The sequence below is a fragment of the Alligator mississippiensis genome, chromosome 12 (assembly GCF_030867095.1).
Source record: "Alligator mississippiensis isolate rAllMis1 chromosome 12, rAllMis1, whole genome shotgun sequence".
Taxonomy (NCBI): Eukaryota; Metazoa; Chordata; order Crocodylia; family Alligatoridae; genus Alligator; species Alligator mississippiensis.
In genome coordinates, this window is record NC_081835.1 from 20,242,557 (window position 1) to 20,269,238 (window position 26,682).

At 48.1% G+C, this 26,682-nt stretch overlaps 1 protein-coding gene across 6 annotated transcripts in view; it reads right to left on the reverse strand.

The window, feature by feature from the left end:
• Window positions 1–25,803, reverse strand: part of NCKIPSD (NCK interacting protein with SH3 domain) — a 91,613-nt gene extending 65,810 nt beyond the window's left edge. For 2 of the 6 annotated variants that reach the window (XM_059715920.1, XM_019495412.2), the window contains exon 1: window positions 25,566–25,801. In XM_059715920.1, the coding sequence (XP_059571903.1) occupies window positions 25,566–25,736 (171 nt within the window). In that variant the 5' untranslated portion in view covers window positions 25,737–25,801. Of the gene's footprint in view, window positions 1–25,048; window positions 25,091–25,565 lie in introns of those variants that run through there. The other 4 variants (XM_019495414.2, XM_006273333.4, XM_019495413.2 and 1 more) reach the window with 3 other exon arrangements.
• Window positions 25,804–26,682: the final 879 nt, after the last annotated feature.

Sequence of the window (26,682 nt, forward strand, 5' to 3'; positions counted from 1 at the left end):
GCAACTTATCCAGACTAGCTGATTTATGGGGGTCTAGCCTCTCAACATGCTCCCTCACAAGATCCACGCCAATGGTGGGCATATATTCATCTTCACCTTGATCATCCCGCATCATGTTTGGCAGGGTGGTCCCTTTGGGCTGGTGAAAAACCGACACAAAGTAATCATTAAGCACACTGGCTTTTTCCTGGGTGTCAGTAGTCAGCTGCCCCAGCTGTGTTAGCAGGGGTCCAATGATACCCTTGTTTTTCTTTCGACTCCCCACATATCTGAAGATGGACTTTTTATTGTCTTTGATTTGTGTAGCCAGATGGAGTTCAGCTGCAGCCTTGGCTTTTCTAGTTCGCCCCCTGCAGGTGCAGGCCAGTGCAGTATACTCCTCCTTAGTGGTGTCTCTTGTCCTCCATCCATTATTCACCCCTCTTTTTAGATGTAGGAGGTCCACGAGGAGGTTCCCTGTTGAGCCAAGGGGGTTGCTGAGCCCTTTTACTACCTTTCCTGCAGGTGGGGATGGACTCTCCTTGTGCTTCTAGGATTGCTTTAAGGAGCAACCACTGATCATGAACTCCCCTCTCTGTGAAATCATGGCCTCTCGGAGACCCAAGAACAAGTCTCCTGAGCTTATGAAAGTCAGCTTTCCTCAAGTCGAGGACTACTGCATTGCTGACTGACTTGCCAGCTTTGTGATGGATAGTGAAAGCGACCAACTCGTGGTCACTGTCACCCAGCTTCCCTTTGACTCTTAGGTCACTGACTAGATCATCCCATTTGGGCAGTACCAGGTCCAGCAGCACCTTGCCTCTTGTCCAGGTAGAGCTCAGCCACGCATGTAAGGAAGCTTTGTGACCAATTGGATTTGGCCAAGTGCTCATCCCATGAGATGTCTGGGTAATCAAAGTCCCCCATGATGACCATGCACTAAAAGCATGCAGCTTTGTCCAGTTTCCTGGTGAATTCTTGGTCAAGCTTGTTCCTGGTTTGGAGGTCTGTAGTTGACTCCTACCAATGTATCCCCTTCACTATGTTCCCCTCGTATTCTAACCCAAAGAGTCTCCAGTTGTCCTTCTTGGGTGTCAATCTCAGTTTGTAGGGATGTGTAGCTCTCCTTCACATAGAGCTATACCACGCCCCTTTTTTCAGCACAATTTCTCTTGTACAGCTTATAGCCATTTATACCAGTAGTCCAGTCATACGAGGAGTCTCACCAGGTCTCTGTCATCCCTAAGAGATCACAGTCAGTTTTGGTTAGCAGAAGGACCAGCTCCTCCTGTTTATTCCACAAACTTCTAGCATTAGCGTACAGGCATGAAAGTGTGCCATTGGAGGCACCAGGCTTCCTTGTGCTCATGGAGAAGCTCCGTTTCTGGGCTGGGGTAGGAGTGGGTTCCCTTGAGCATCCTAACCTGCTGGTTTTGCGGTTGATGCTTAGTGAGTTTGCTCTGGTGGTTGCCCGCCCAGCCCCCAGCAAGCTTAATTTAAAGCCCAGTCAAGCAAGTCAGCCATTCTGGCTGAGAAGAGCTTCTTCCCCAGTGGAGAGATGGCCTCCACCTCACTCCTCAGGGAAGAGGCCATTCAGGTCTCCAGGGGTTTCTTATAACCAGGGATCCCGGTTTTCCGTTTCCCATGGAAAAACAGAGAAAACACAGATTTATTCTTTTAGCAGAGAAACTCACGGATTCCCTGCTCTTGCAAATGGCTCTGCAGGCTGGCTGAGCTCCAGCCTACAAAAGCTGTTTGCAAACAGGGTGGGAAACCCCCAGCCCTGTCCAGAGGGGCTTGCAGGACGGGCGGGGGGCCCCTCTGGGCAGGGCTGGGGGGGGGGGGGAGCCAGGAGCCGGCCCTGGCCCCACCCAAGCAGGCAGCAGCAGTGGGGAAGCCAGCTCCATGCTGCTTCTGCTGTACCTGCCTGCTGTTGACAGCAGGGAGCTACAGACTTGGGTCCCTGGCCCCATAACCCTGGCAGCTGGAGGCCCCCTCCGGCAGTGCTGGGGGGCAGGGGCTATGGGTCTTTGAAGTGCACCAGCAGGGCTAGAAGGGGCTTTTAATTTTAATAATAGATTTGGGGGGTTTAAAAAAAAAAAAAAAAAATCGCAAATTCTCCGATTTAATCAGCAAAAACCAGCATCCCTGCTTATAAACACAGCAGGATCCTTACCTACGTTTTATTTCCTTTACCTTTAAATTTAAGCACCAGCCCAGCACAAACCAATAGGAACCAGACAACTGTAAACCGAAGCTCATGAAGACTTAGGAGCTTTAAAAGCCCGCTCTGCCAAAAGCAGGGTACAAGCATGCTTTTCACGCTGCAAATCCTGGATGCAGCAAGAACCTCCAGCAACGGGTCCAAAACCGTTAAGGTAATAATAGTGTTTAATAATGAAGTGGGGATGATTTACTGTAATCCCTAGACTCAGCATAAGAAACGGGATTTGTTTTTTTATAAGATTAGAAGGTTAAACTGGATTTGCTGGGATTAAATCTGAGTGGGGAGAGGATGATTAGAGGTGGAAGAAGGCAGTTCATTAGTGTCATGCATTACAGCTGCGGAAGAAAGAGAGTCATGGAACCAGCCAAGTGTTCCAGCTGCTGTGTTTAATCCCATGGTTTCATGGCTCAGACCAGCAGGTGGAAACTCCCCAGTGGCAATCAGAATGGAAGGATCAGTCTGGCCAAGGGGCTCAAAGGCAGCAGGGCAGCCCTGGGACTGTTTCCCCTGCTCCCAAGGCAGGAGACAAGAAATTAACTGCAACTCCCCATCTTAGCTGCTAGACTGTTCACTTCTTGCACAGGTCTGGTACCCCGTGCATTTCCTTTGTTGCAGTATTGGTAGGGATGCACTGACAGAGATTTTGGGGGGCAATACTGATAGCCAATTTTTAAGGAGGCATGTAAGCCAATACCAATCTGACTTCTGATATAGCTGTGTGAAGCTGGCAAGTCAGTTGGGGTGGAAAGGTGGGGGGGAAGGAAGGGGTGTGTGTGGGGGGGCAGATGAACACCCCCCACACTGAAGGAGGGAGTGGGGCAGAAGCAGCTCCAGCCCGTAACTGCAGCCCGCTCACCCTGCCCTGCAAAGATCTGGGGGGGCACACTCTCTCCCCCCCGCCTGTAGCGCCCCCCCCCGGCACAGTGCAAGCAGTGGCAGAAGCCAGCCCCCCCATGCCTCCCAGATGAGCTGTGGCTCCGTCCCACGCCCCACCTGGGCAGTGGCTGCCCTGTCTCACTGCCTCCCTCACCTCAGAGGGCATTGATCTGCACCCCCCCTGCCCCGACCCCTTCCCTTCCTCCTACCACAATGGACCTAGCAGCTGCACACAGCTCTCCAAGATGCTGGGCTCTGCTCCTTGCCACTCATGTGCTGTGCTGTGCTGTGGCTGCACGTATGGGCATTTATCAGCCAAATTATCGGCTGCATCGGGCCAATTTCTAATGCAAGCCAATTTTCTTTTTATCAGTGCTGATCAAATACTGGACTGATGTATCAGTGCACCTCTAAGTATTGGTTTTGGATGTCTGCTTTTTTGCTTGCTTACTCTGTGTCCCCACCTGTCTGCAGGTACAGCACACCACAGTCTGGGTGAGAGGAAAGATATAACCAAGATAGCTATTCCCAAGTAGACCAGCCAACTGCTTCTGCCTGGGTAGGACCAACCTAACACCCTGCCTGGAGAGAAGCAGTAACATTGGGAACATGCTATCCCTCTCTGGGAATAAAGGGCTCTCCTTCTCCAAACAGTGCCTGACTGCCCCCCTGCTAGCTACAGCACAGAGGGCATCTCTGCTGTAGAAGGAACTGCGAGAGCCCGGCTGCAGGAGCCAGAGGAGTGGGAGGGAGCTGTTGTGGGAAGACCAAATGGGGAGAAACTAGGGTGTTCTATGGTTTGGGCCATTCACTGCCAGTCTGTCTCCATTTATGATGAATGCAGGGCTGCGCCTGGCTGCTGTCCTGTTTGTATGGTTACCAGCACAACAGGAACCTGCTCAGACGTGGGACCACAATGTAAGACTGAAGAAAGCCACCGCTCCACTTGGGCTGCACAGCACCAGCCCGTGCAGAGGGAAAGGCACCAGATGCAACCTCAGACCAGGGCATGAGCAAAGACCACCCCAGAGACTGGCTGGCAGCCAAATTAGCGCGCCTCAGCCTTTCAGACACCCTCGCTGCGGCAGAGAGGGAGTGCCAGGAGATGGCAGCCAAGATGCTTGAAGTGTTCATTCTGGGCAGGGCTCTAGGATTTCAGCCTATTTAGGATTTCAGGGCATGAGGGGCCCCAATAACTTTGCTGCATATTAAAAGGGATGGGAGCTGACAGAACTGTTTAAATCAACAAGGCTCTCAGAAGCAGAGACTGTCTGGGCTGGTGCTGGTCTCCAAACTGCCAATTCAGTGTCAGGCTCATATCATCCCACAAGTCTATCAGCCCCCTGGCAAGCATGTCTTGTCACATGCAGGAGCTGGTCATCAAGGTAAAGCATAAAAGGCAGGACCACACTTGCAACTAGAGTCTGGCACTTTACTGGACACCACGAGGTAGAGGGGCAGGGATGTAAGAGCACCTGCATCTGGGTGGGAACTAGCTGTGTACACACTCTTACCCCACAGCAGGGGGAAGCAAACCCATGGCTGCCTGGCCTCACCTTCCACTTCACCACAACTAAGCTCAAGGGCCTCCTCCAATGCCATTAAACTAAATGTGTTCAACTTTCTGCCTGCAGTGACAATCTTGAGACCCTGCTGCTGATTCCTTCAGGAAGCCATTAACACTCAGCAACTGCAGCTGGGCACCAGCTCTGCTACAGCACAGGCTGAAAAGTCCTCCCGTGAAGGCTCCAGACCCATGATTACGTGGATCACCTTGAAATCCAGTGGGTTCTCGGGGGGGGGGGGGGGGGTAGTGATCCAAATTTGGGCTCACTGGAGCACGGGATTCCCAAGATACAGACCCCTGAAAAACCAAACAACAGCTCTGCTTAAGGCCAACATATTCCACTGATTATATTTTGCACAAAGCTGGGGATCATGCTGTGGCTGATCTGTAGGCATGCTGTTAAAACATGCCTCCACTGGGGAGAAAGGCACGGAGTTATTTTAGGGACATGTAATCTGAGTGCAGCAGATAGCTCAGAAGATGCTCATAGTAATTTAGGAAAAAAACCCCAAACAAACAAACCCCAAACTAAACTGTATGCTAGCACTTGTTTAGAAGGGAGAGGCAGTCAGGGGATTACCAATTACTCGAAGAGGATGAGTGGAATGGGTAGCGAGGAAGATGGGGGAAGGATGAGACTCTGTAAGGGGGGGGCACTGCTTTGGGCAGCAGGAGGTTGAGTGGGGGATTCAGTCTGCCCCACATGCCCCTCCTCCCTTGTGTGCAGTACCTAGAAGGACCCTGCCTCTTTGGGAAATCAAACTGCCTTCCTTGTACCCACATGAACTGGTATGCCGTCCTGCCCAAACTCCTCTCCTTCCCTTTATTTCAGCCAGGCACTGGGGGCAGAGGTTTTTTAATATGAACTTAAACATCTGAAAACCAGGGGATACAAAAATGAAGATTCCTTCAAGATGCACAGGCACCTCCTTCCTTTGGATCATACACAAGGGAAGACCGAAATCCAGAGCTCTCCGTACCACACCCACAGCCTGGATGCTGCTCAAGCTAATCCTGAACACTTATGCAGGACAGTAGGGCTATGAGAAACAGCACTGTTTGGTTTCAACTTCTGTTTCGCCATTTTGAAGCACTGTCCCATTTTGTTTCATTGAAAGTTTCACTGTTTCAATGTTTCGCCCATAGGCTATAATGGGGAATCATGAAAACGCCTATAGCTTTGTCATTTCTTGCCTGATGTGGCCCTTGGGTCCTGACTTAAACGATAAAGATTCATGGAAGCACACAAACTCGTCCTAAGAAGTAAACCATATGCTTGAGCTGTTTACTAAATAGGGAAAACTTGATACCACCCATGCTGACATTCTTTACTGACTCTGAATCAAAGCAAAGTATATGGACAAGCCCACAATTTTATGCCTGTGATTCTCAACTAATTCTCAACTTGTAGGTGATGGCCACCTACAAGTTTATCAGGGGTGACCACCAGTATCTGGGGGAACGTTTGTTCACCAGAGCCCCCCAAGGGATGACGAGGTCAAATGGTCACAAACTACTTCAAGATCGTTTCAGGCTGGACATAAGGAAGAATTTCTTTACTGTCCGAGCCCCCAAGGTCTGGAACAACCTGCCACCAGAGGTGGTTCAAGCGCCTTCATTGAACACCTTCAAGATGAAACTGGATGCTTATCTTGCTGGGATCCTATGACCCCAGCTGACTTCCTGCCCTTTGGGCAGGGGACTGGACTCGATCTTCCGAGGTCCCTTCCAGCCCTAATGTCTATGAAATCTATGAAATCTGGATGAAAATTGAAAGGATAGTAGCCCCATTCTGAGGGCATGAAACCTGCCAAGTTTCAAGGAGCTGGGTGCAGGGGTTTCTGGGAAACTGCACCTCAAGATGTTGACAAGCAAAAAACTCGTGTCACTTGCTGGCAGCGGCAGCCTCCTGTCATCCTGAGCACAGATCTGGGGGCCCACACCCCCAGGAGGGCTGTGGGGTTGTGCTGGACTCCTCCTGGAGGTGCAGGCCCCTGGATCTACGCTCAGGATGACAGGAGGCTGCTGCTACTGCCTGGGATGGCACTGGGAAGATTGGTTCTGCTGCTGGCCCCAGGTAGCAGTGGCAGCCTCCTGTCATCCCATGTGCAGATCTGGGGGCCCGTGCCCCCGGAAGGAGTCTGGCAGTGCTGGGAGGGCAGGTTGAGCTCTGTGGGGGTGGCAGAGCCGGTTGGAGCGCAGCCCTGGCTCTCCCCCACCTCCCGCCACCAGGCTGCTTCAAAACTTGAAAGGTTGAGTGCCTTCATTTGGTTTCAAAGCTGTTTCAAAGCCTTTTGTTTTAATTTTGCTGTTTCGAGCTCAAAACGTGTCGAAACAGAACACTTGTTGAAATTTCGCACAGCCCTACAGGACAGCTACCCTGAAGAGAGCGGTCACAGGTAGAGTGTGCAAAGGCTGCTGCCCACTCTGTGGACACAGATAGGACTCACTGGTACATTCCTTGACTCTTTCTTTCCTGGCTTTTAGCAGACTGCATATCAGTAAGCTCAATGCTCCAGAAAGGCACAAAGCATAAGTGGGAAATCTTACCCCTGCATTAATAATGTTTTAATATCAGCGATTAATATCTTGGTCTCGGGAAGAAGTAAAATAGATTCATAGATGCTAGGGTCAAAAGGGACCTCAACAGATCATCGAGTCCAACCCCATGCCTAGGCAGGAAGGAGTGCTGGGACCCCAGCCAGATAGATGCCTATCCAGCCTTCTCTTAAAGGCCGCCAAGGTAGGGGAGAGCGCCATGTCCCTTGGAAGCCCATTCCAAATTCTGGCCACCCTTATCGTGAAGAAGTTTTTCCTGATATCTAGCCTAAATCTGTCTGTCAGTTTGTGACCACTGCTCCTTGTTACCCCAAGAGGCACCCTAGTGAGCAAAGCATCTGCGATTCCTTGCTGTGTCCCCCTAATGAATTTGTAAGCGGCCACAAGATCACCTCTCAGCCTTCTTTTGTGGTGGCTGAAGAGGTCCAGGTCCCGGTCCCTCAGTCTCTCCTCATAGGGCTTGTCCTATAAGCCCCTAACCATATGAGTGGCACTCCTCTGGACCCTCTTGAGTCTATCAACGTCTTTCTTGAAGTACGGCACCCAAAACTGAACGCAGTACTTGAACTGCGGTCTGACCAATGCCGCATAAAGGGGAAGTATCACCTCCTTGGATCTATCTGTCATGCATCTGCTGATGCTTGATAAAGTGTGGTTAGCTTTGCTGATGATTTCATCACACTGACAACTCATGTTCATAAATCAGAACTGCAGGACTAGAACACCAAGGTCAAATGTGATTCAGCCATGCAGTAGTTTCAGAATCCAGCCCCCAGCTCTGAGGAATACCTACAAAAGCAGCTCAAAACCACAAAGATGAGGCTTCTCATATCTGGCCTACAGAGGAGATTGCCTTCCACCCCCTCCCTACCTATAGGAGCGCAAGCTCCAATCCTTTGGATAATAACTGCATGATTATCTCCAATACTGCTGTTCGCTCTTGCCATTAAAGTTAACAGAAGGAAGGAACCCAAAAATCAATTCCAAAAACAAATTAAAAAGAGCTGCACTTAAGCCAGAACAGGTGATTCTGGGGCAGACACAAACTTCATTAAAAATGGAAAACTTCCAGGAGCTCTGCTTTCTTGTGTCAACTGGAAACAAGCTCTCAGCTCCAATAGCTTTGATTCTGCAGAGCTGAAGAAAATCCTCAGGCTTGTGTGTTAAGCAGTTTAAAAATCTGTATTCTCATCATTCCCATTTGAGGTCCAAGATTTTAATATAATTGTTCTTTTTATGTGCAGAAAGAATGTGAATTTCCGTGACACTTGAACCCTGGTTGTGGGTTCAAGAAATATTTTTAGAAGCTCAACAACTTCTATAGAGCACCCAAGCCCAACCTGAGTGCCTCTCTCAGCTGCAGTCCTAAGGACAACCCCAAGCCAAAGCACTACATGGTCTATATCCAACAGAGATCAAGGGAGATATACATGCTGGGCACACCATACTTTTCCTCTGCTCAGAGGCCAAGGGGTCCCTTCATTCCTCCACAGACTGAAATGAACATCCTCAACCATGCTCCAAAGACTGCAAAAACCTCAAAACCAAGTCAACTCAAAAAGATTAAAAAATCTGCCGTTCTTTATTTTGTGCATGTGTTCTTTATTTTGTGCATGTGCCATGGACTCCTGCACTGTTTGCTCCCCATCCCCACACTGATAAAATTCCACTGGTGCAAGATCTAGATCAGCATTTTGTTACCACTCCACTCCCAGATCTACTCTGTTCAACGACATGCACAGCTCTACTTCCTCAGGAGTCATCCACTCCCTGTCCCTCCCCACAGTCAACTCAAAAGCTGCTTTGAAAGGAATCTGCCTTCCGCTACAGGGGTTCTCTCCCCTTCTGTGCAGGTGTGTATTATCATACAGAGACAGGCACTTCCTGCCCCAAACTCAAGTGGGAATCTTTGAATCCAGGTTGATACGCCCTCTCCTTTCCTCTCCCCTCCAGTCACAGATCTGAAATCCTCAGTATTTTCACTATGACTAATCAAGAGCAGATTCTCCAATGTTATCCTGAAATACAAACTTACTTTGTTACTCCCAGATGTTACATGAATTTTGGACTGATGAAAGACTCCAAGTTGGCCATGGTGGAGACTGAAACCAACCACTATGAGCAAACAGCAAGCCTGGTCCTTGTGGTACCAACAAAATACACCTCCCTCTTGGCCTGAGGGTTGAAGGGGAGTTGCGTTCTGTGACCATTCAGTCTTAGGCATCTCTCCTAAGGGGTATCATGAAGTTCACCAATCCATCCACACATGCAACAGCCACTTCTACAGTAATACTGACTCTCTGCATCTTTATATCCAACCCTACATGACCTGAACTTCCCTGCCCCCTACCACCCCAAGATCCTTGGACCTATACTCCCTGCTAGAACATATTACTTGAACTCAACTGCTGGCAGCAAAGCTTCAAAAGGTACCAGAAACTCCTCCGCCAACACCAGGTCCTCCTTTCTGACAGCAGCAGCCCCACCTCTGCTAAGCAGCTGGCCAGCAGCTGGCAGAAGGCATGCGCAAGCACTCCAGCGCTGTCTGCTGGCTGGCATGGTCCCTCTCACAATCAGTGCCTTCCCAAGGTGCATTTCACACCCCAGTGGCACAGATGCTGCAGTGAAGCCACCAAAAATGCCTGGCCTCCAAAAGTTTGGTAGTGGCAGCTGCTGCCAAGACTTGTACCAGCAGAGACAGGTGCGGAGACATAAGGCCTCAGCCACTTTGACTCCTTCAGGCCCTTCTAAAGCACCCCCTTCAGCTTACCTTCCCATGATCTCCACTGCCTCCAACTCCCTCCCCTATATGAGAAGCACAGGGCACATTTTAAGCCACAAGGCACTAGCCAGCATGGAAAGGGCAGCTGGCACGTCCACACAAGGGACAAGCGAAAAGCTTTTTCTATGTGGGAGCTAAGCCACCAATTCCCAAGCCCAAGGACTGCCCTTTCAATTTTTGTCTCTAGCTCCTGTGTGCTCAAAGATCAGTTGCCAGCCATAGACAAAGTATAAACCAGTGCAGCGCCACTTAAGGGCTTATCTTGCCTGCAGAGCACTTCCAGTGCTGCTCCCATCCACATGTGCGGCCCCTCCTTACCTCAGGGATGGAGACACTTGCTTCAAGCTGTCAGGGGTGCAAGGTAGAGCTTAAACTGACACCACCAGTCAGCTGCAAACAACTCCTCTGCGCAGCTCCCGGTACTCAGACAGCAAGCACAGGCCTGTTGGAGATATCCTAGCTTGAGAGGCATTATGTCAAACACAACAACCCTGCAATGAAGACATCCTCTGAATCTACAGGGAGACCAATCCAATTGCAGGCTGCTGCTTTGAGGAAAGAGACCGAGCATGCCTGTTTTACAACAGCTATTCATATCCTCCAGGGTAGCCATGAGACTCAAGAATCACAATCATGTCAAACCGCTCCTGCTTAGGGAGTCCAGAGGCACCGGAAAGAGAGAGGCAGGAGCTGGGAGATGTAGGGGGAGGACTCATACAAGGCAAACAGGAGCAGCAGAAACCCCTTTCCACGGCCTGGCAGCTCTGGAGAAGCAAGGCAGAGCAGTAAATACACATGCCCCTGATTCCTCAACAGGATGCTCTGGAAAGGGGAATGGAGGCAGAAAGCTTCTTTCAGCCACTGTAGACAGTACTTAATATTTAATAAAAAAAAACAAAACTCCTTCCTGAGTACTGGGTATGTGATTAAACTGAAGCATCTCTTCCTCTCCAACCCCCTGCAGTGTCCTGGCAGGGACCACACATGTGCTTCAAGCATCCTTGTGCTCATACTGCAAGCTCCCCATCCACAAAAAAATCCAGGATCGAGATTCCCTCATTGAGAGGAAGAATGAGTCATGTCCTATACAGGCAGCAGTGCTTGAACAACTCCAGCTGCTATATATGGGAATATAGTTCACCTCCAACCCCTACCCCCAAAGCTTTTGCCCGTGCATTACTCTACCCTTGCAGGAATCTCTCCCGTTTTGGCCAAGGAGCCAGGTTTCAGGAGGAGGATTTTTTGGCTGTCCTACTGAAAACAGAAGCTGGAACCCTGCAGGATGAAGCTCTAGAACCAGTTACTCTTGAGTTCATGGGAGTACTCCTGGAAAGAGACTGATCTTTTAATGGAGGGGGACTCAACAGGGGAAAAGGGAGGTGGAACCCAAAGCCAAAGCCAGTCTCATTGAAGGGACTGCTTTGGGATGAGCAGCTATACTTGCAAGCAAAGCTGCCCAGCACTGGAATCCTGCTCAAGAAGCACTTACAGATGGCACATCGCTAGGAATATAACTGCCTCCTCCACACACAGACACATATCTGACAAACGTCCATCGTTGACAGGGACCTTTTTTGCAGGGGCAACAAAACTAAGAAACTCTGGACCTGTGTGCTTAAGCATCATGAAGCCTTGACAACAAGAGAAAAAAAAACCCTTCCCCGCAACAAAGGGAGAACTGATGTCTATTATCAAGGATGTGAGCAGCCAGGAGCTAACTAGCCCTAAGTTAAGGTTAGCCTTCACAACCTCTCCAGGACAGCAGCCAAGCTACATATGTTGAGACCAGCATGCAACACTGCACAGCCATGATCTGTGAGAAGGATCTGCATGGCAGTCTAATGGTTCTGCTTTTCACAGCCTAGGTACAAAAGAAACACAAGGATGTTTGGGGACACGCAGTCCAGCCACCACTGCTGGCCCCAAAACTACAATTTCTGATACCCGGGGTATACGTGTCCTTGGAGTAGAACACACACACGTGGATGAGCAGCAGAGAGCTCCTTTGTGGGCCATCTGGTAATTTTTCAATTGCTATATGTTTATTGTATCCCTTTCCCCAACCCTTCAATTAGAAATACTTTGGAGCCAAGAACCAGCCATGGGTATCTCCAAGTCACCACAATCCTCTCTTGGACAAGGAAAAAACAAAACATTTGAAATCACTGCCAACCAAGAGACAATGTGAACCTTGAACCAGTGACTTCCTGAGAAAGGACAGGCAGCCTGAATCTACCTAGTCCACCCACAGTCCAATGGTTTGATTTTCTTTCTTTTTCCTTGTTTTTTAAACTGACCACACCAAAATATTAAAAGGAATCAACAGTTTTCACCCTCCCATCACTCATGTGTAGCTCCCATCTTAACAGCATGAGACTAGGAAATGGACACACGGAAATGGCTGCAACCCTACTAGCACAACAGTGTAGCAATGATGTTCAAGTACTGAACCAAATCTCTCTCTCAAAAAAAAAAAAAAAAAAAAAAAAGCAGGTCAAGTGTTCAGTCCCAAAGGGATTTTGGGTGCTGTGTTTTAAGATGCCAGAAAGAAGGAAAAATGCTCTTTATGGCTCATTCAATACATTCCATTACCAGAGATCCAAGTCTTTTTATTATTATTTATTACAAAAGGGGAAGAAATGGCATCCTTTTATGCAAGCCCACAAGCTAGGAGGAAGGAAGAGTCCATGGAAAGCATGAACTTCATCTCTTTTCCAAAAAAGCCTTACTGCCAGCAGATTGCTTCCCCTTTCAGCTTGTCCTCTACCCCAAAGGGGAACAAGCATCAGAATTTTGTTCCCTCACAAGAACAGTATGTGACCAGTATGTTAACCGTACACAAGACACAAACCCAGCAAAAGTTAACACACAGCCGACTCTCCTCTCTGCTGCCTGGTAACAAGTCTCATGTCCAAGGAACCTATATTTCTTTTTTAGTGTTTAATGGATCTGTGCTCCAAACACTGCTGCACTCTGCTGAGGGGGAAGATGGGCCGGGGGCGCGTCAAGAGAAATGGAGGCAGTAGCAGATGAATCATGCCCTCCCTTCCAGCACCAGTTCTTGTGCGACAAGTCTCATGCACATTTCATACCACAAACTTTGATGTGGGAAATAAATCAAGGGGAATTTGGTTTGGCAGGTCTCTCTCATACAAGTCAAATGTTTTATTCAGGGACCACTAAGTTAAGGAAGCAAAGCCACATTGCTTTGGAGCTCAAGGCTACAGCCCAAACCGCAAGGCTCAGATCATGAGCCATGCAAAGGTAAGAGGGTCCAACGGTGGAGCTCTAAAGTAGCCTTCACCCCAAGGTAGGGGGGTCTCGGTCTACCCAAGGGAGCCGGTCTTACTGGGTCTGAACTGGGACCAGGATTTATATGGAGGAATTCTTAAAGACAGCCCCAGCACATTGGAGCTTACCCTTCTGCTAAATTTGCTTAAGGGTCAGCAAGTTCAGGCTGCCACCAGGGGACTGGCTTCCCAATGCCAAAGTAGTTTACATATGCAAGAAGTGGGGTTCAAACAATTCAGTTTGACAATACACGGCCAGCAACCGAGCATCTGGCAGCAGTCACTTGTGCTGGGAACTCACTGGCACCACCTTAGTGAGCACGGTGTCTCACACCTCATATAGGCCTTCATCAAGAAGCCATCTGGAAACCCGAACTCTAGAACAGTCACTCAACCTAGGACCCAGGAGATCCTTTGAATATTAGCACAGTGATGCATGCGAACACCTAAATATGATTCACAATATATTTCCAATTGGAATCCACAGTGGCAAAAGCCATTCTGATCTGCTGTGGTCTTTCTGAGTTCTTTGCAACAGAAGAATTGCTCAGTGATTTTTCTGTAGTGAAAAAAATGAGTGAAAGCCAAGAACTGGTATTCTCATGGGGCCGGGGGTGCAGCTCCAGTTTAAAAAGGATGAAAACCACTAGTCCAGAAGATTTCATCTCCTCACTGACTTTCACCATCTAAAATAACAAATTAAGGCTCCCAGACAAACAAAAGACTGAAGACAGAACACGCAGATATTCCTACTTCATGGACTCCCTCAGACCCGTCTGGCTAAAATTTACTGTCTAATGAAACCTCTCCTAGAGTTCCCTTCATCTTGGATTCTCACTTCCTCTAGGTAACAGACTACCTGGGGCAGATTTCCAAGGAGTTCCTGCCATGTCTGGACTCACAAGCAAAAGCTGGGAGCAATGCTGTCAGACATAGCCTCTATCCTAGCTGAAGGAGTTTGCACTTAGTCTGGTATAAGGAGATAAACAGCAAAACATGGGACCAGCTTTCGCTTCCGCTTAGCCAGTCATGCCCTGTATGAAGTCACCTACACTTCACCTCTGTTTCAACTGTCCAGGCTGCCACAGGGGGATGGCATTTACTGTGCCCGACAGGAGGAGCTGTGGCTGAGCATATGAATAAATGGAAACCGAGCTAAGATCAGAAAAGTAAGCATGTTGTGATTAAGTGATCCAAACTGAAACTTTTATGGATCCAAGCAGATATATTCATGTTGACCGTCAGGTCTGAGGAGAAGACAGGGCCCTCTGGGAACACCTCCCTTTCTGCAGCAGTATAGAAATTCAACTGTGTCTTGCCCTGTTAATACAAGCACTCACAGAGGATGGGCATCTGATTTATGTCAGACCAGCAACGTGACTTTTTACCTTCTACTCACTAGCCGAACCTTGGTAACAGCAACTCCATCCACTTCAGGGGTAAGTCCCCAACAACTTCTGACCAAGATAAAGCTGCTGTGTGCAGAGGTTTAACAGCAGCCAACCACAAACAGGGCAATGAGCAAGTGTGAATTGCAGTTTGTCACCTAATGCCAGTGGATCAGTTTCCACAGCGAGTTTTACCACGTTTGTTCCAGACAGAGTCACTGTGTACAGGGAACAAGTGAGACGTTTCAGCAGCATTTGGACTCTATCTGCAACAAAAAGGCACTGTGCAGCACACACAACTGCAAACAGATCAGATGGGAAACAACAAAACCTACTACACAGAGGTAGATTTGTCAAAGCATGAGAATCAGCCAATCCCCAAGCTGACAGTGAACATGCTTGGACCCTCGCAACAGACACCAGCACACAAAATGCATCTTGTGGCGAAATAAGTCACAGAACGGGAATTGCTACTGCCAAGAAGAAAGGTTTCAGTGTAAGCTCCTCTCCCTGGAACAACTGTTCAGCACGCACATTTAATTTAAAATCTTTGTACACAAAGCTCTATTAGAGCCCATGGCTCATAAAATGTGGGTTATGTCAGTGATCACATAGGACTCCAGGGTCTCTGCACTCTTATTTTTGCACAGACTGTATAGTGCCATGGTTGTGTATTGAGGCTATTTGTATTTCTTTTTCTAATAATACCCCTTATGGAATCGATCCTTTTACCAGTGCTCAGACTGACAGGTCAGCCGCTGAATACATAATCCAGGCTAGGAATGACATGAAGTTTAAATCCTTCACCAGGGAGTGAGCTAAGATATTAAAAATTCTGTTTATTTTTATTCACATCCAAGCTGTGCTGAAAGGAGAAGAGAAAGGAGAGGCTGCTCCTCTGAACAGAAACAGAGATCTACAAGCAATAATGGTAACAGACAGATTCAGCTGTTTTACAAATTTCAACCCCTGACAGATGAAGCACCCATTTTATAGCTTGAGTCGTGTCCCCCCCCCCAACCACCATGGGCATAAATATGCCTGGATGTTCTCAGGTCAGCAAGTGACTAGAATATCTCTGCAACTGTAAGTGTTTGTTAGCTTGCAGTCTGCCTTACCAGGCCCTGTTGCAAATAGCACAAGAGGTTTAAGGGTGGGGATGTCTGCATGGCCTTGTTTCTCCATTCCCAACAGATTCTTGAGTTTTTAAGCCTTGTCCCACTGCCAGCCACCTGAAGGGAAGCCCCCCTACATCCCTTCGCCCAATCTCTAAGGGTTGGATCACTTCCTTATGTCCACTCACACCCAACAATTACCACAACACTCGTGTTTCCCATAAACTTCTAGTTTGTCAGGTTTGGATTCAAGATCTTTCCCCCTCATAGCACAGCAGCTGAACCAAGGTGACCCAGTATGTCGTGGAACCAAGCGCTGAAAGGGATGAATTATTATGAACAAAAAGAGGTGTAAGCTTCGAGACCAAAGCTCACGTTGAAAAGGTATCAGCCAATTTCCCTCCCAGGCTCAGGGAAGATGTACAAATCTGCATCACCTGAGGTAGGCAGGGCACGAGAATGGTCTTCTGAAGACTCGGCTCATAGCTACTGTCGGAGCAAGATACTGGATTTGATGGACCAAACGTACAACAAATCCTATTTGGTGACTGCATTTAAGGAACTTCTCTTTTTGTCGTAACAGAAACATGTCTATACTGCTGTACCACCAGTGTTGGTTAAAAGGAGTAATTCTAAGAAGTCCTGATGACAATGAATGTTGTCCAACTCCCAACACCTTTCACTGAAGCATCAATGGTTTTCAAAGCATTAATTTAACCTCAACCCTGTTGTGAGGCAGGTCAGGAACATCCCCGTTCATACAAGGGATGTTCACCACATGACACAGAAGTAGCTCAAAGCATGTCATACAGCCAGGTCTGTGGTGGAGTGGTGAACAGAACCCCGGAGACCTGCATGTTCAGCACAAGGGTGCAGACGAAAAGCACAAACTAATCCCAGACAACCGTAAAGACCGTGCCCGAGAACAGGGTAATGGACTGAGAGAGGACTTCCATGCTTGCTCTTCACCAAAGAGAACACAATCCAAGGAAACATCCCTTGGTCTGCTCAATTCAGAGATGCTCTCAGGGGGAAAACAGTAAGTTTGCCTTCTTGTTGCAGCCAGTCATTTGCTCGGCCATAACAGAAGGCATCCTACAATACACACTGCACACAATTCAGTAGCTTCAGCTGGTTTCTTGATGAAATGTATCTAAGGCCTAGTCCAAGTAGCACAGGCCTGATCAGTCAAAACTAAAGAACTCATGGACAATTAGCCAAGAGAATTAGAGACCAGGGTTCCAGTCCAAGCGGGTGTTACCAGGCACTCCCTCGAATGCACTACCCACACATGACAGGTAGGCTGAGAAAATGAGTCACACAAGAAACCCACTACATCTCCTGCACCCAGAATCCTCTATGCTAGACTTAGTGTCCCAGAGGCCTGAAGGAAGCAGCAGCAGCAGGCAGCCTTCACTTTGAATCTTGCTTCCTCGTCACCTTGACATTCCTCTCTCTTTCCTCCCCATCACAGCAACTTCAGCGAGGACAACAGAACCACACTAGTTAGGACCAAGGCACGTGCTTATACCTATAAAGGGAAGCCATATGCCCACCTGGAAGCAGCATCTGAGCCTTAAATTGGTTAAAATGTGCAGTTCTCAGAACCAAGCAAACACACTGGGATCATCAGATCCCACCCAGTTACAACCATCACAGGCATGCCTCATCTTCCAGCAGTAACAGGCATGTCCTTTGGGCCACTAATACAGCTCACAAAAGGGAATCAAGGGCACAAAGGCAGGTTTTATCTGATTCAAAAATGCCTAATTATTTTTTTTTTTTAAATCAAAAGTGCCACAAGTGAAAAGAGCCAATCTTAGCACTCAAAAAAAAAAAAAAAAAGGCTAAAGATCATTAGCATCTTTCTTCTCTAATCATTCTAAATTATGAAACATCCCAGAACTTCTGGCGAAAATATCCAGTCTTTAGCTACAGTAATTAGAACTGGTTACAATTCCCCTGACTGAGTAATTTAGTTTCAAGAGTAAAATTTCCTCTCCAAGCATTAGCAGCCCTGATGTGATACCATCACTGCTGCTCTGACAGCCTGAAGAAAAATGCCTCTTTTCCTCTCAGTTTCTGGTAAGTGCTGAAAAGTGCAGCCTCAGCTGTAAATCACTACCAGCTGCTTATTCTCAAAAATAAATCTTTATTTTTAGCATAAGTGCCTATTCAGGACCTGTGTGAATGTCCCGATTAGGCACTCACACCCATTAAAAAGCCTGTCACATCTCAAACTGGCGCCACCAGAAGCTATTTGAGTTCCACAGAAATTTCCCCGATTTTAACAACAGATTGCACTAATACATTTATCTGAAATGCTCGAGTGCAAGGGGGCCATAAGGGAGGCTCTGCCCATTTGACGGGAACACTGCACCATACACACATGGTGAAACCCAGAACCCACTGAGGCCAATGGCAAAATTCATATTGGCTTCATGGGACAAAACAGGGGGAATTTCCCCATGGGTTTAGTTCCTAAGTGACCGCGTAGAACAGTGGCTCTCGATCTTGTTGGGCCGTTACCCAATTCCAGGGAGCGCTCATAACCCAACTTTTAATCAGGTTGCAATAGTGCACAATCCAAGCCTGTCTGAAGTAACAGTGCCTCTGGGGCCCACAATCCCACTCATAAGTCCCATGGTCTTGGTCAGGATGTGGCACCCAGTTGGGGAACTGCTGGTTTAAAGCCTTTATAGAAGAGCATTCTCTCAAATGCTTGTGCCTCAATGACTGACTTGCCCTGGAAGCAAGTAGCCAGTACTTCCTTCCTCAAAAATAGTAGGCCCCAAACCCAGCTCGGGGTCTACTGTGCAACACTACATTTTTCTAATGCCTACAATTTCATGTTCCTCTTGCTGTCACTCTGCCTTCCTTCTGCACGTGTTCTTCAATCACTTGTCATCTCATCAATCTGAGTAGGGCTTTTGGGACAGACACTGTCTTAAGATGGTACCTAAGCAGAGTATCAATCCTGTCACAGACATTAATACTGCCAATTATGAGGACAAGGAATTCCCTTCTGCTGGGGAACAGCACAAAATCTGAATTCTGATCATCTTTGCTGGTAGTAGAAAGTACTGGTAGCTATGTCGTCCTCTCCCGGGAATATGAACAAACCAGGCCTGTTGTAAAACATCTGCCTCCATCCCAGACAGCAAAAGCAAATCTCACAGACAACTCACAGGCTATGTTGCATAGTCTCTTGGTTTCATCACATGCTTATTTATTCTTATATCCAAGACGCTGCTTAACTAAAACCTTGTAGCTGCCTCGGTCCTATCTCCTTTCCAAATAGGCAGCCCAAACTTTTTAATCCTCTGTCAAACACAATCACTGTCCTACCCCAACTGCTGTTGCTTTTCTCTGAACCTTTGGAAGATTGGAGACCCAAACTAAATGTAACATTTGAGGTAAGGATGTGTCAAATGCTTCTGATAATGCTATTACAGCAATTTCTATGCTCTTTTCTATTCACTTAATATAGCCCTCCAGCTTATTTAGCACTTTGGGAAAGCTGTGTAATAGAATAAATGGCTCCCAATTTAGAAAGAAATGTCTCCACTTCAATCGGCCACTTATTTTTGATAAATCCCAATCCATCAACAGGAGGCCAGTGTTTTATATGACTGTCATGCTCTCCTCAAAGTATAATATAATATTAATACTGTAGGGATTTTTTTTAAGGGTTGAATAGGGGCGAGGGCACTCCAAGGCTTGAGCCACAGAGGCAAAGCAAAATTGCATTTTAAAGTAGTTGGTCACCACCTCAGTAGTGAATAAGAGATTACCAGCAGAGTGTAAATAAGTCATAAAGACCCTGAAAGTGAAAACAAGTAGCTCATGTTTGCCATGTCAGAGGGCAGAGCATATGGACAGACAGAAGAAAAAGGGTGACGGGGACAGAATATTGAGCAAGGAAAATTGTCTTTACAGAAGCATTCTGGAAGCACCCCTCTGGATACGGATAAGGCAAAACTATCTGTCACGGCCAGAGAGCAGAACAGTGCAGGCATCAAGATGATGAGAGCTGGGGCAAGAGTTTTAGCTGCATCAAGGCATAGGAAAAGCTGAATTGGAGAGAACAAAGTGGGTGACTTCACAGAGACAGCTCAGCTGGGTGCCTAGTGAGAAGTCAGAGGTGGGGATTAGATCCAGGTTCCAGACCGAAACAGCACACAGAACAATGGTACGAACTGCAATCAAGGAAAGAGCAGGAAGGCAAGTCACAGTTCTGTCTAGCAGTCTTGGGCTTGAGCTGACTGCCAGACACAGACCAGACTTTAGAGAAGAGCACAAGAATGGAAGTGAAAAGCATGGAAACAAGCCTACAATCTAGCACTGGGAAAAAGGGAAGACAGGGCTGGACTTACAATAGACATGACATTTTCAATACTGATGGCCTGGAAGTCACAGAAAGACCAAGAGACAGGGAGTTCATGCTGAAAGAAGGCAGGGGGAACACCACACTGGAGATAAAAGACAACAGTGTTTAGTGAAGACCAAGCAAAGTCAATGGGCCTATGGTGAGTGGGAAAAGTCAGCCAGGAGTGCGGGTCAAATGAAGTGCTAAACATGCTTCGCCTGGGGTCAGATGGGAGAGCAACACAGAAGCTACCATCAGTGAGAGGGAACAGAGAAGACCCTAAGGAGGAGGGCACCCTGGGAGACTAATTTCAAAGGAGAAGATAAACAGGGAGGCACTGGGTGGGCAGCAGGTGAAGCAGAGAAGAGAGGAGAATCAGACACAGTGCTGTGCAGAACAGTCAAAGCTCAGAACATGGTGAGCTTTACACTCCAGACGCACCAAATTGTCAAGAGGCACCCATACCTGGGGTAGGGAGGGCTGCACCCCACTCAGACACTTCAGTCATGTATGCTGGCAGGGGGCTGATGATGGACAGGAGAAAGGAGCTGTAGCCAAGGACAGACGGAATAATGCCAGTTGCTACACAGCATCAAGGACCATTGTACAGAAAGATTCTCTCCATTTAAGATTTCCTCTTTAGACTCCACACAGGAAGCTGCAAGAACCTCTCATTTCCTAGTGAAGAAAGGGCTCGGGTAATCCTGCCAGGATTCAAACTTAAGCTTGCCAGGAGTCTAAGGTAGGAGTAGCAAAGATCTGGCCCACAAGGCCTAAACCTTTAAAGACTGGAAGCAAGAACTTGAAACAGGAGTCATATCACCCAGCTTAAAGTGCTTTCAGCAGGTCCTGGACCAACTGGCCCATGTGGTGCACAAGACCAGGTCCAGAGCTGGTGTACATGTAGGACTGGTCCAGGGTACACACTGCATGTGGCCTGATGAGTTTAATTTAAACATTAGATCAGAAACCTTTAGACCAGGTATCACTGTTCATCCCCTGGGGCTACAGAAGGGGCTACTAAGAAAATGGAGTGGGAGCAGCTTCTCTTTGCTTCACTTGCCAACAAATGGAATGAAGCCTTGCAAACTGCAGTGGGTCAAAACAGATGCATTTCTGGCCTCACTGTCTACAATGCTGCCAGTGTTGCTGCCATCGTCCGTGCTGCCGGAAAGCAAGCAGGGCTCTAGCGCTATTGCGGCATAGCCGAAACCTTCGCAGTCTGGAAACCAGAACTTGGAACAACTCCAGATCCCCATTAAGTAATTACATGTCTTACCATTATGATGATAACATATGGGCTATTTAACCCAATGAAAGGACCCTTCTTATTTGCTATGCTCAGCTTTGTCCTCTATTCAGCAACCATTCTCCTAACACAGAATAGCCCCCTCCCAAGGAAGTTTTTTTTAACTGAATTTTTTACTACTTCATATAAAACTCCAAAAGACCCATCAGCTACAATAAATGACTCTGCCTCAGACAGAACACTCAGGCTTCAATATAACCTCCACATTTCTGCCATTCACAAACCACTTAAAAGCCACACCCCAGCCATTTGAGACAAAAAAGCCAAAGCTTTCCACTTACTGGCACCTTTCCACCTAGTCAGAAACCATGACACTCCCATGCTGATCATTTCACTATGGCAGCTTTTGCCTGGCATGAGCTATTAGCAGCATTCGTCTCTGCTATGCCAATATCTGGAGGCAATTATCTTGTCTGCTGGTACTGGACGCCTCAGTGTTGGGTACACATTCTCACTTGTCTCATCAGCAGCACCTGTTAGCTTCAGAGTTTGTTGCAGTTTTGCTTGCTAACATTGCTGGAGCTCAGGGGCTGCCAGCTCCATTGCTTGAAACCTTATTTGCAGAAGTTTCAAATAGGGCTGAAGCTCCAAAGAGCAACATTCAAGCAAGCAATGTTTTCTCTCCTTGCTCTTGTGCAAAAGCAAGACTGGAGCCTGTATTTTTCTCACATGTTTCTTGCGCACCTATCCAGCTGGTTCCACCCCCCTGAATTTAAAATGAAATTTTTTTTTCCTCACTGAACAGTCCATAATTGGGAGGTACGTGAGCTTCAGTGACATGCTGTCTCATTAGCTTGTGGGTAAGCTCAGATCTGCTGCATCCTCTACACCTTGCTAAACAACCTCATCCTCACTTAGAACCAGGGCTGGAAAGGCCTTCATGAGGTCTAATCCAATGCCCTGCTCGAGGCAAGATCACCCCTGTTTAAACCAGTCTAGACAAGTGCTTGTCTGATCCTGTTCTGAAAACCTTTGGATACAAACCCTCACACACAACTACCTGGCGCAATGCTCAAAACACTAAAAATGCCCTTTAATTGCCACAATAAAGCAGAGGGACAAGAGCACACTCAAAGACAAGTAGTAGTTAGTAAAATGCATGCAAGAGAGAAAAGGAACGGGAATGTGTACCCTACTATAGAAGAAGACGAAAACCCCATGCCAGTTTGCCACGAGGTAAAACCCCTTCCTGATCCCAGATGTGGCAAATCAGTGTAACCTTGTGGGGAGCAGCAAGGCCTCTAGGTTTTAGAAGTTAAAACAGGAGCAGCAGTACCCAACTGGACCTCCAAAGGCTGAAGATATGTCCAAAGCAAGTTTGCCTGCTTGTACATTTAATTTGACTCATTTAATGGCAATGCTGTTTAAGATGCTAGCATTCAAGCATTTCTAAATGGAGGACAGCAGCCACCTTGAGACTTCATGGCCGAACACAGTTAGCATGAGAAGTTTAGATGAATACCTGGTACAGGATTGCATGTTCTTTGCAAAGAAGCCAAAGAACAGACTTCCCACTTGTATTAAAAATGAGCTGACTTGCATAAGATAAGAAAGTTTTACTAAGGTTGACAGCACCAGGGTGAATTCACTAGGTCTCTGCAAAGGTTTCCACTTTGATATTAATTTAATTGCCTTATTAAGAGTAACTTCAGATTCTTCTGGGAACCCTTATCAGGAAAGGAGAATAGCTTCTTTGGACTGAGACCGTTGAGACACGTTGTTTACCTGGCTGCACCAGTAATGAGTCTGCTGTCTTGTTTTTGCAATAGTGACTCCTGTTGAAAACATGCTCTCTTCCGCCACTCCAAATGCTCCATCACTAACCGTTAGTGGTGTTGTTCTTGCAGTGATCATGGCAACACTGATTACTGCTCCACACATTGTCACTAATTATTATTAATATCCTTATTAAACAGCAATGGGATAGCAGCTGTTTGCAGGCTCATCTGGATGCTGCAAGAGACTGTTTAAAGCAACATTTCAGTCAGATAATTTTTCCACCTCCCCCACAAGTCAGATCTACTTGGTTTTGTATGGAATAGCAAACCATGACTCCTGCCAGCTTTGAGAAGCGGATGGGAAAGCACCGAGGCAGTCAGTGCACATTGAGCACTGTAATAACTGCAGACCAGCACAATGAATTCTACTGCCTCATGTAGCATCAGCACAATCACCTGTCCAGAGCATTTATCGTCAAGAACAGAGGAAGCAGAAAAAGCCCAGATTTATTTCCTACTAAAAGGATTAAAGGACGATTAAGAAAAATGTATTTCAGCTAAAGGAGAAGGAACATGAATCCCAGAATCCTTTACTACAGTCAATTTTTTGTCATAAGCCTACGTTATGATGCTTAATATTAATCAAGTGTTACTTTACCCCCAATACTGTATTGTGTTGCAACTGCAAATTATGGTCTGAAAATGCATTGCAGGAAGAACTGGAAGGGACAGAAGGGAAGAGGAGGGAGATGTTTTCAAATGACATTTTCAGCTAGAGTAGTAGCTAGGCAGATAAATATAGGAAGGTCCTAAAGGCAAAAGCTACAGCAGAGAAGGTTTTCTCCACCAAGAATGATAAGCCCACAAGGAGGGAGAGTGCAGACATCAGTACCAGAGGTGCAGATGAAAGGACTGCAGAGAGAAATTCAGGCACATATCCAGAGCAAGTCCACATTTGATTTTAAAAACCTACCCTTTTCAATTAGGGCTTTTGTTATTAAACACCTTAAGCCCTCATTCTACAGCAATTACATGCAAGTCAGCCCACTGATGCCAGACTGTTCTCTTGCACAAAGCTTGAAGGACAGGGTTCTTATTTGAGAACAAAGGTTGTCAGAATAAGAAGCCTGTACAGTTAATAAATAGGCCACAGCAGACTGACACTGTGATGCACCACCAGAGAAGACAGTGTCCTTCCTGCAACACCGAGTGTTCTGAAAGAAATTCAGTCACACCATTTACAAACAGACCATTCAACCAGAAGACTGGAGACATCTGAAGGAGATCTTCCATGCGCCAGAATAAAAACATTTGTTGAAACTCTGGCATATACTTTCTCAGAGACTCCCAAACAGAGAGGCTCACAACATTTGTGCATACTTCTGTGCACGAGTTACCTATCCTGCTTATGGAAGAGGGGGGCAGGGGGCTCCGCCCGCTGATATGGTAGATGCCATTTCAAACCATGGCACTGGGAGAATCATAATCTCAATGCAGCCTAAAAACATAACTTTGTTTTGTGTATATTTCAGAATCTAGGTTCTCCCCTGAAACACAGCCGCGCATCACGCAAGCAGGCTAAAAGCTTTATTTTCTTCCAACTCGGTCATAAAGGTAGGGTTCATTCTTGCAGTTGCGACGGCTGAGTGCGCCCTCCTCGCTCTGACTCCTCTGAGGAGCGCAGCGGTTGGTTCCGACTTGGTGTAATGACAGATGCTGCCAACCCCTCTATAATTGTTGTTGCTGCTGTCACAGCTGGTGCTTCTGGCCTTAGCGCTGGGACAGGCCTGTTATTACACCCGCTGTGTTATTCTCAACATGAGAAGAACGGGTGCGATTAGTGCTTGTCCCCCAAGCTTCCTTGCTTACCGCCAACAATGCAGATGGAGCTGTCATGAGCCGGGGACACCCCGGCCATCCACGGAGCCACGGCTCCAGCACAGGGGTTCAATGTCCACCACAGCGAAGGGGCAACCCCAACCAACCGCCCACACGCAGGCAACAGCCGAGAAGGCCCCACAACATCTACCACCTCCCCCCTTCTCCTCCTACCCCTCAGTCCCGCCCGGCCCCACGGGCAGGGAGCAAGTGCATGACCCCCCCGGAGACTGGAGCTGCCTGACCCCTGACCTCCAAAGTCAAGGGTCAGCCCTCTCCCCAGGCCATGGCCTCGCACCTGCCCCAGCCCAGCATGCAGCTCCACCCCCCCATGACCCCTGACCTCAGCCCAGCCCAAAACGAGGCCCCACCACCCCATGAGACCCCTGCCCCCACATAACCCCAGCCAACCCAAAACGAGGCCCTGCCACCCCCACGTGCTCCCTGCCCCCGCGTGACCTTTGCGCGCTGACCTCAGCCCCGCCCCCGCGTGCCCTTTGCCCCCGACCTGGATGCGCTGTAGGTAGGAGGCGGGCGCGTAGCCCGTCTCGCCGGAGCCCGCGCGCGTCACGAGCCACCAGTGCTGGTTGCTGCGCTCGAGCAGCAGGAAGGTCTCGCCGGCGGCGAACGGCAGCGAGTTGGGCTCGGCCGAGCGGAAACCGTACAGCGCGCGGTACATGGCGATGGCTGCGGCGGCAGCAGCCGGGCCGGGGCCTGCCCGCGCCGCCGATGTCAACACGCCCGCCCCCAACGCGTCACCCCAACGTCACCGCGCAGCCCCGCCCCCGCGCCCGCACCCGGCTTAGGCCCGCGCGCCCTCTGCTGGGCCAGGTCGGATGCGGATAGGGCGCATGCGCACATGGCTCCTGTGGATGGGGGGGGTCTGGCAGGAGGGCGCATGCGCCGAGGCCCCTGTAGAGTCTTCGGGGCTCAGAACTGGTGTCCCGCCTGCAGCGCTCTCCCCCCGCTCCGAGCTAGCACATCTTGGCTGGGAGCTGGGGCCAGGTTGGAGCAGCCTCTGGGCAAGGAGGTAGTAAGGACAGTGCAGTTACCCCCCCCAGGGTTGCCAACCCTCCAGGATTGCCCTGGAATCTCCAGGAATTAGATATAAATCTCCAGGAGGTTACTGAGAGCCACCCAGGAGATAAATGATAGGGCATTCATTACAATAAATGACTAAATGTTGAATCTGATTTATACAGTAGGCCAGTGGGTTTTTTTTTTTTAATGTAATAGGTATGTGCATGTGCCTTCCAGATGTAAAAGTTATTAATGTCGTTACATCACATGATGAAACCTGCTAGAATAGATTCAAAGAGGACTGGCCACCCTACTCCCTGCTGCAGTCACAACCACCCCAGCCAGGCCTAACCTTGACCTATGCAGCAATGACGTAGGTTAAGCATGTGCTGTAGGCAGTGATTGAAAAGGTGCATGGACATAAAGTGGAAAAGGATTGGCCTAGCCCTAAAGCATAGTCAAATGCAGAAAAACTCTGCATTAAGTGTATACGCAGCTATGCAACTTCAGACTTCTCCACAGCTCAGCAAAAAAAAAGAGGAACCAAATCAGCAAATGTCCCCAGGGAAACAGAGAAGCTGGCCAGTGGACCTCTTTTCCACTTG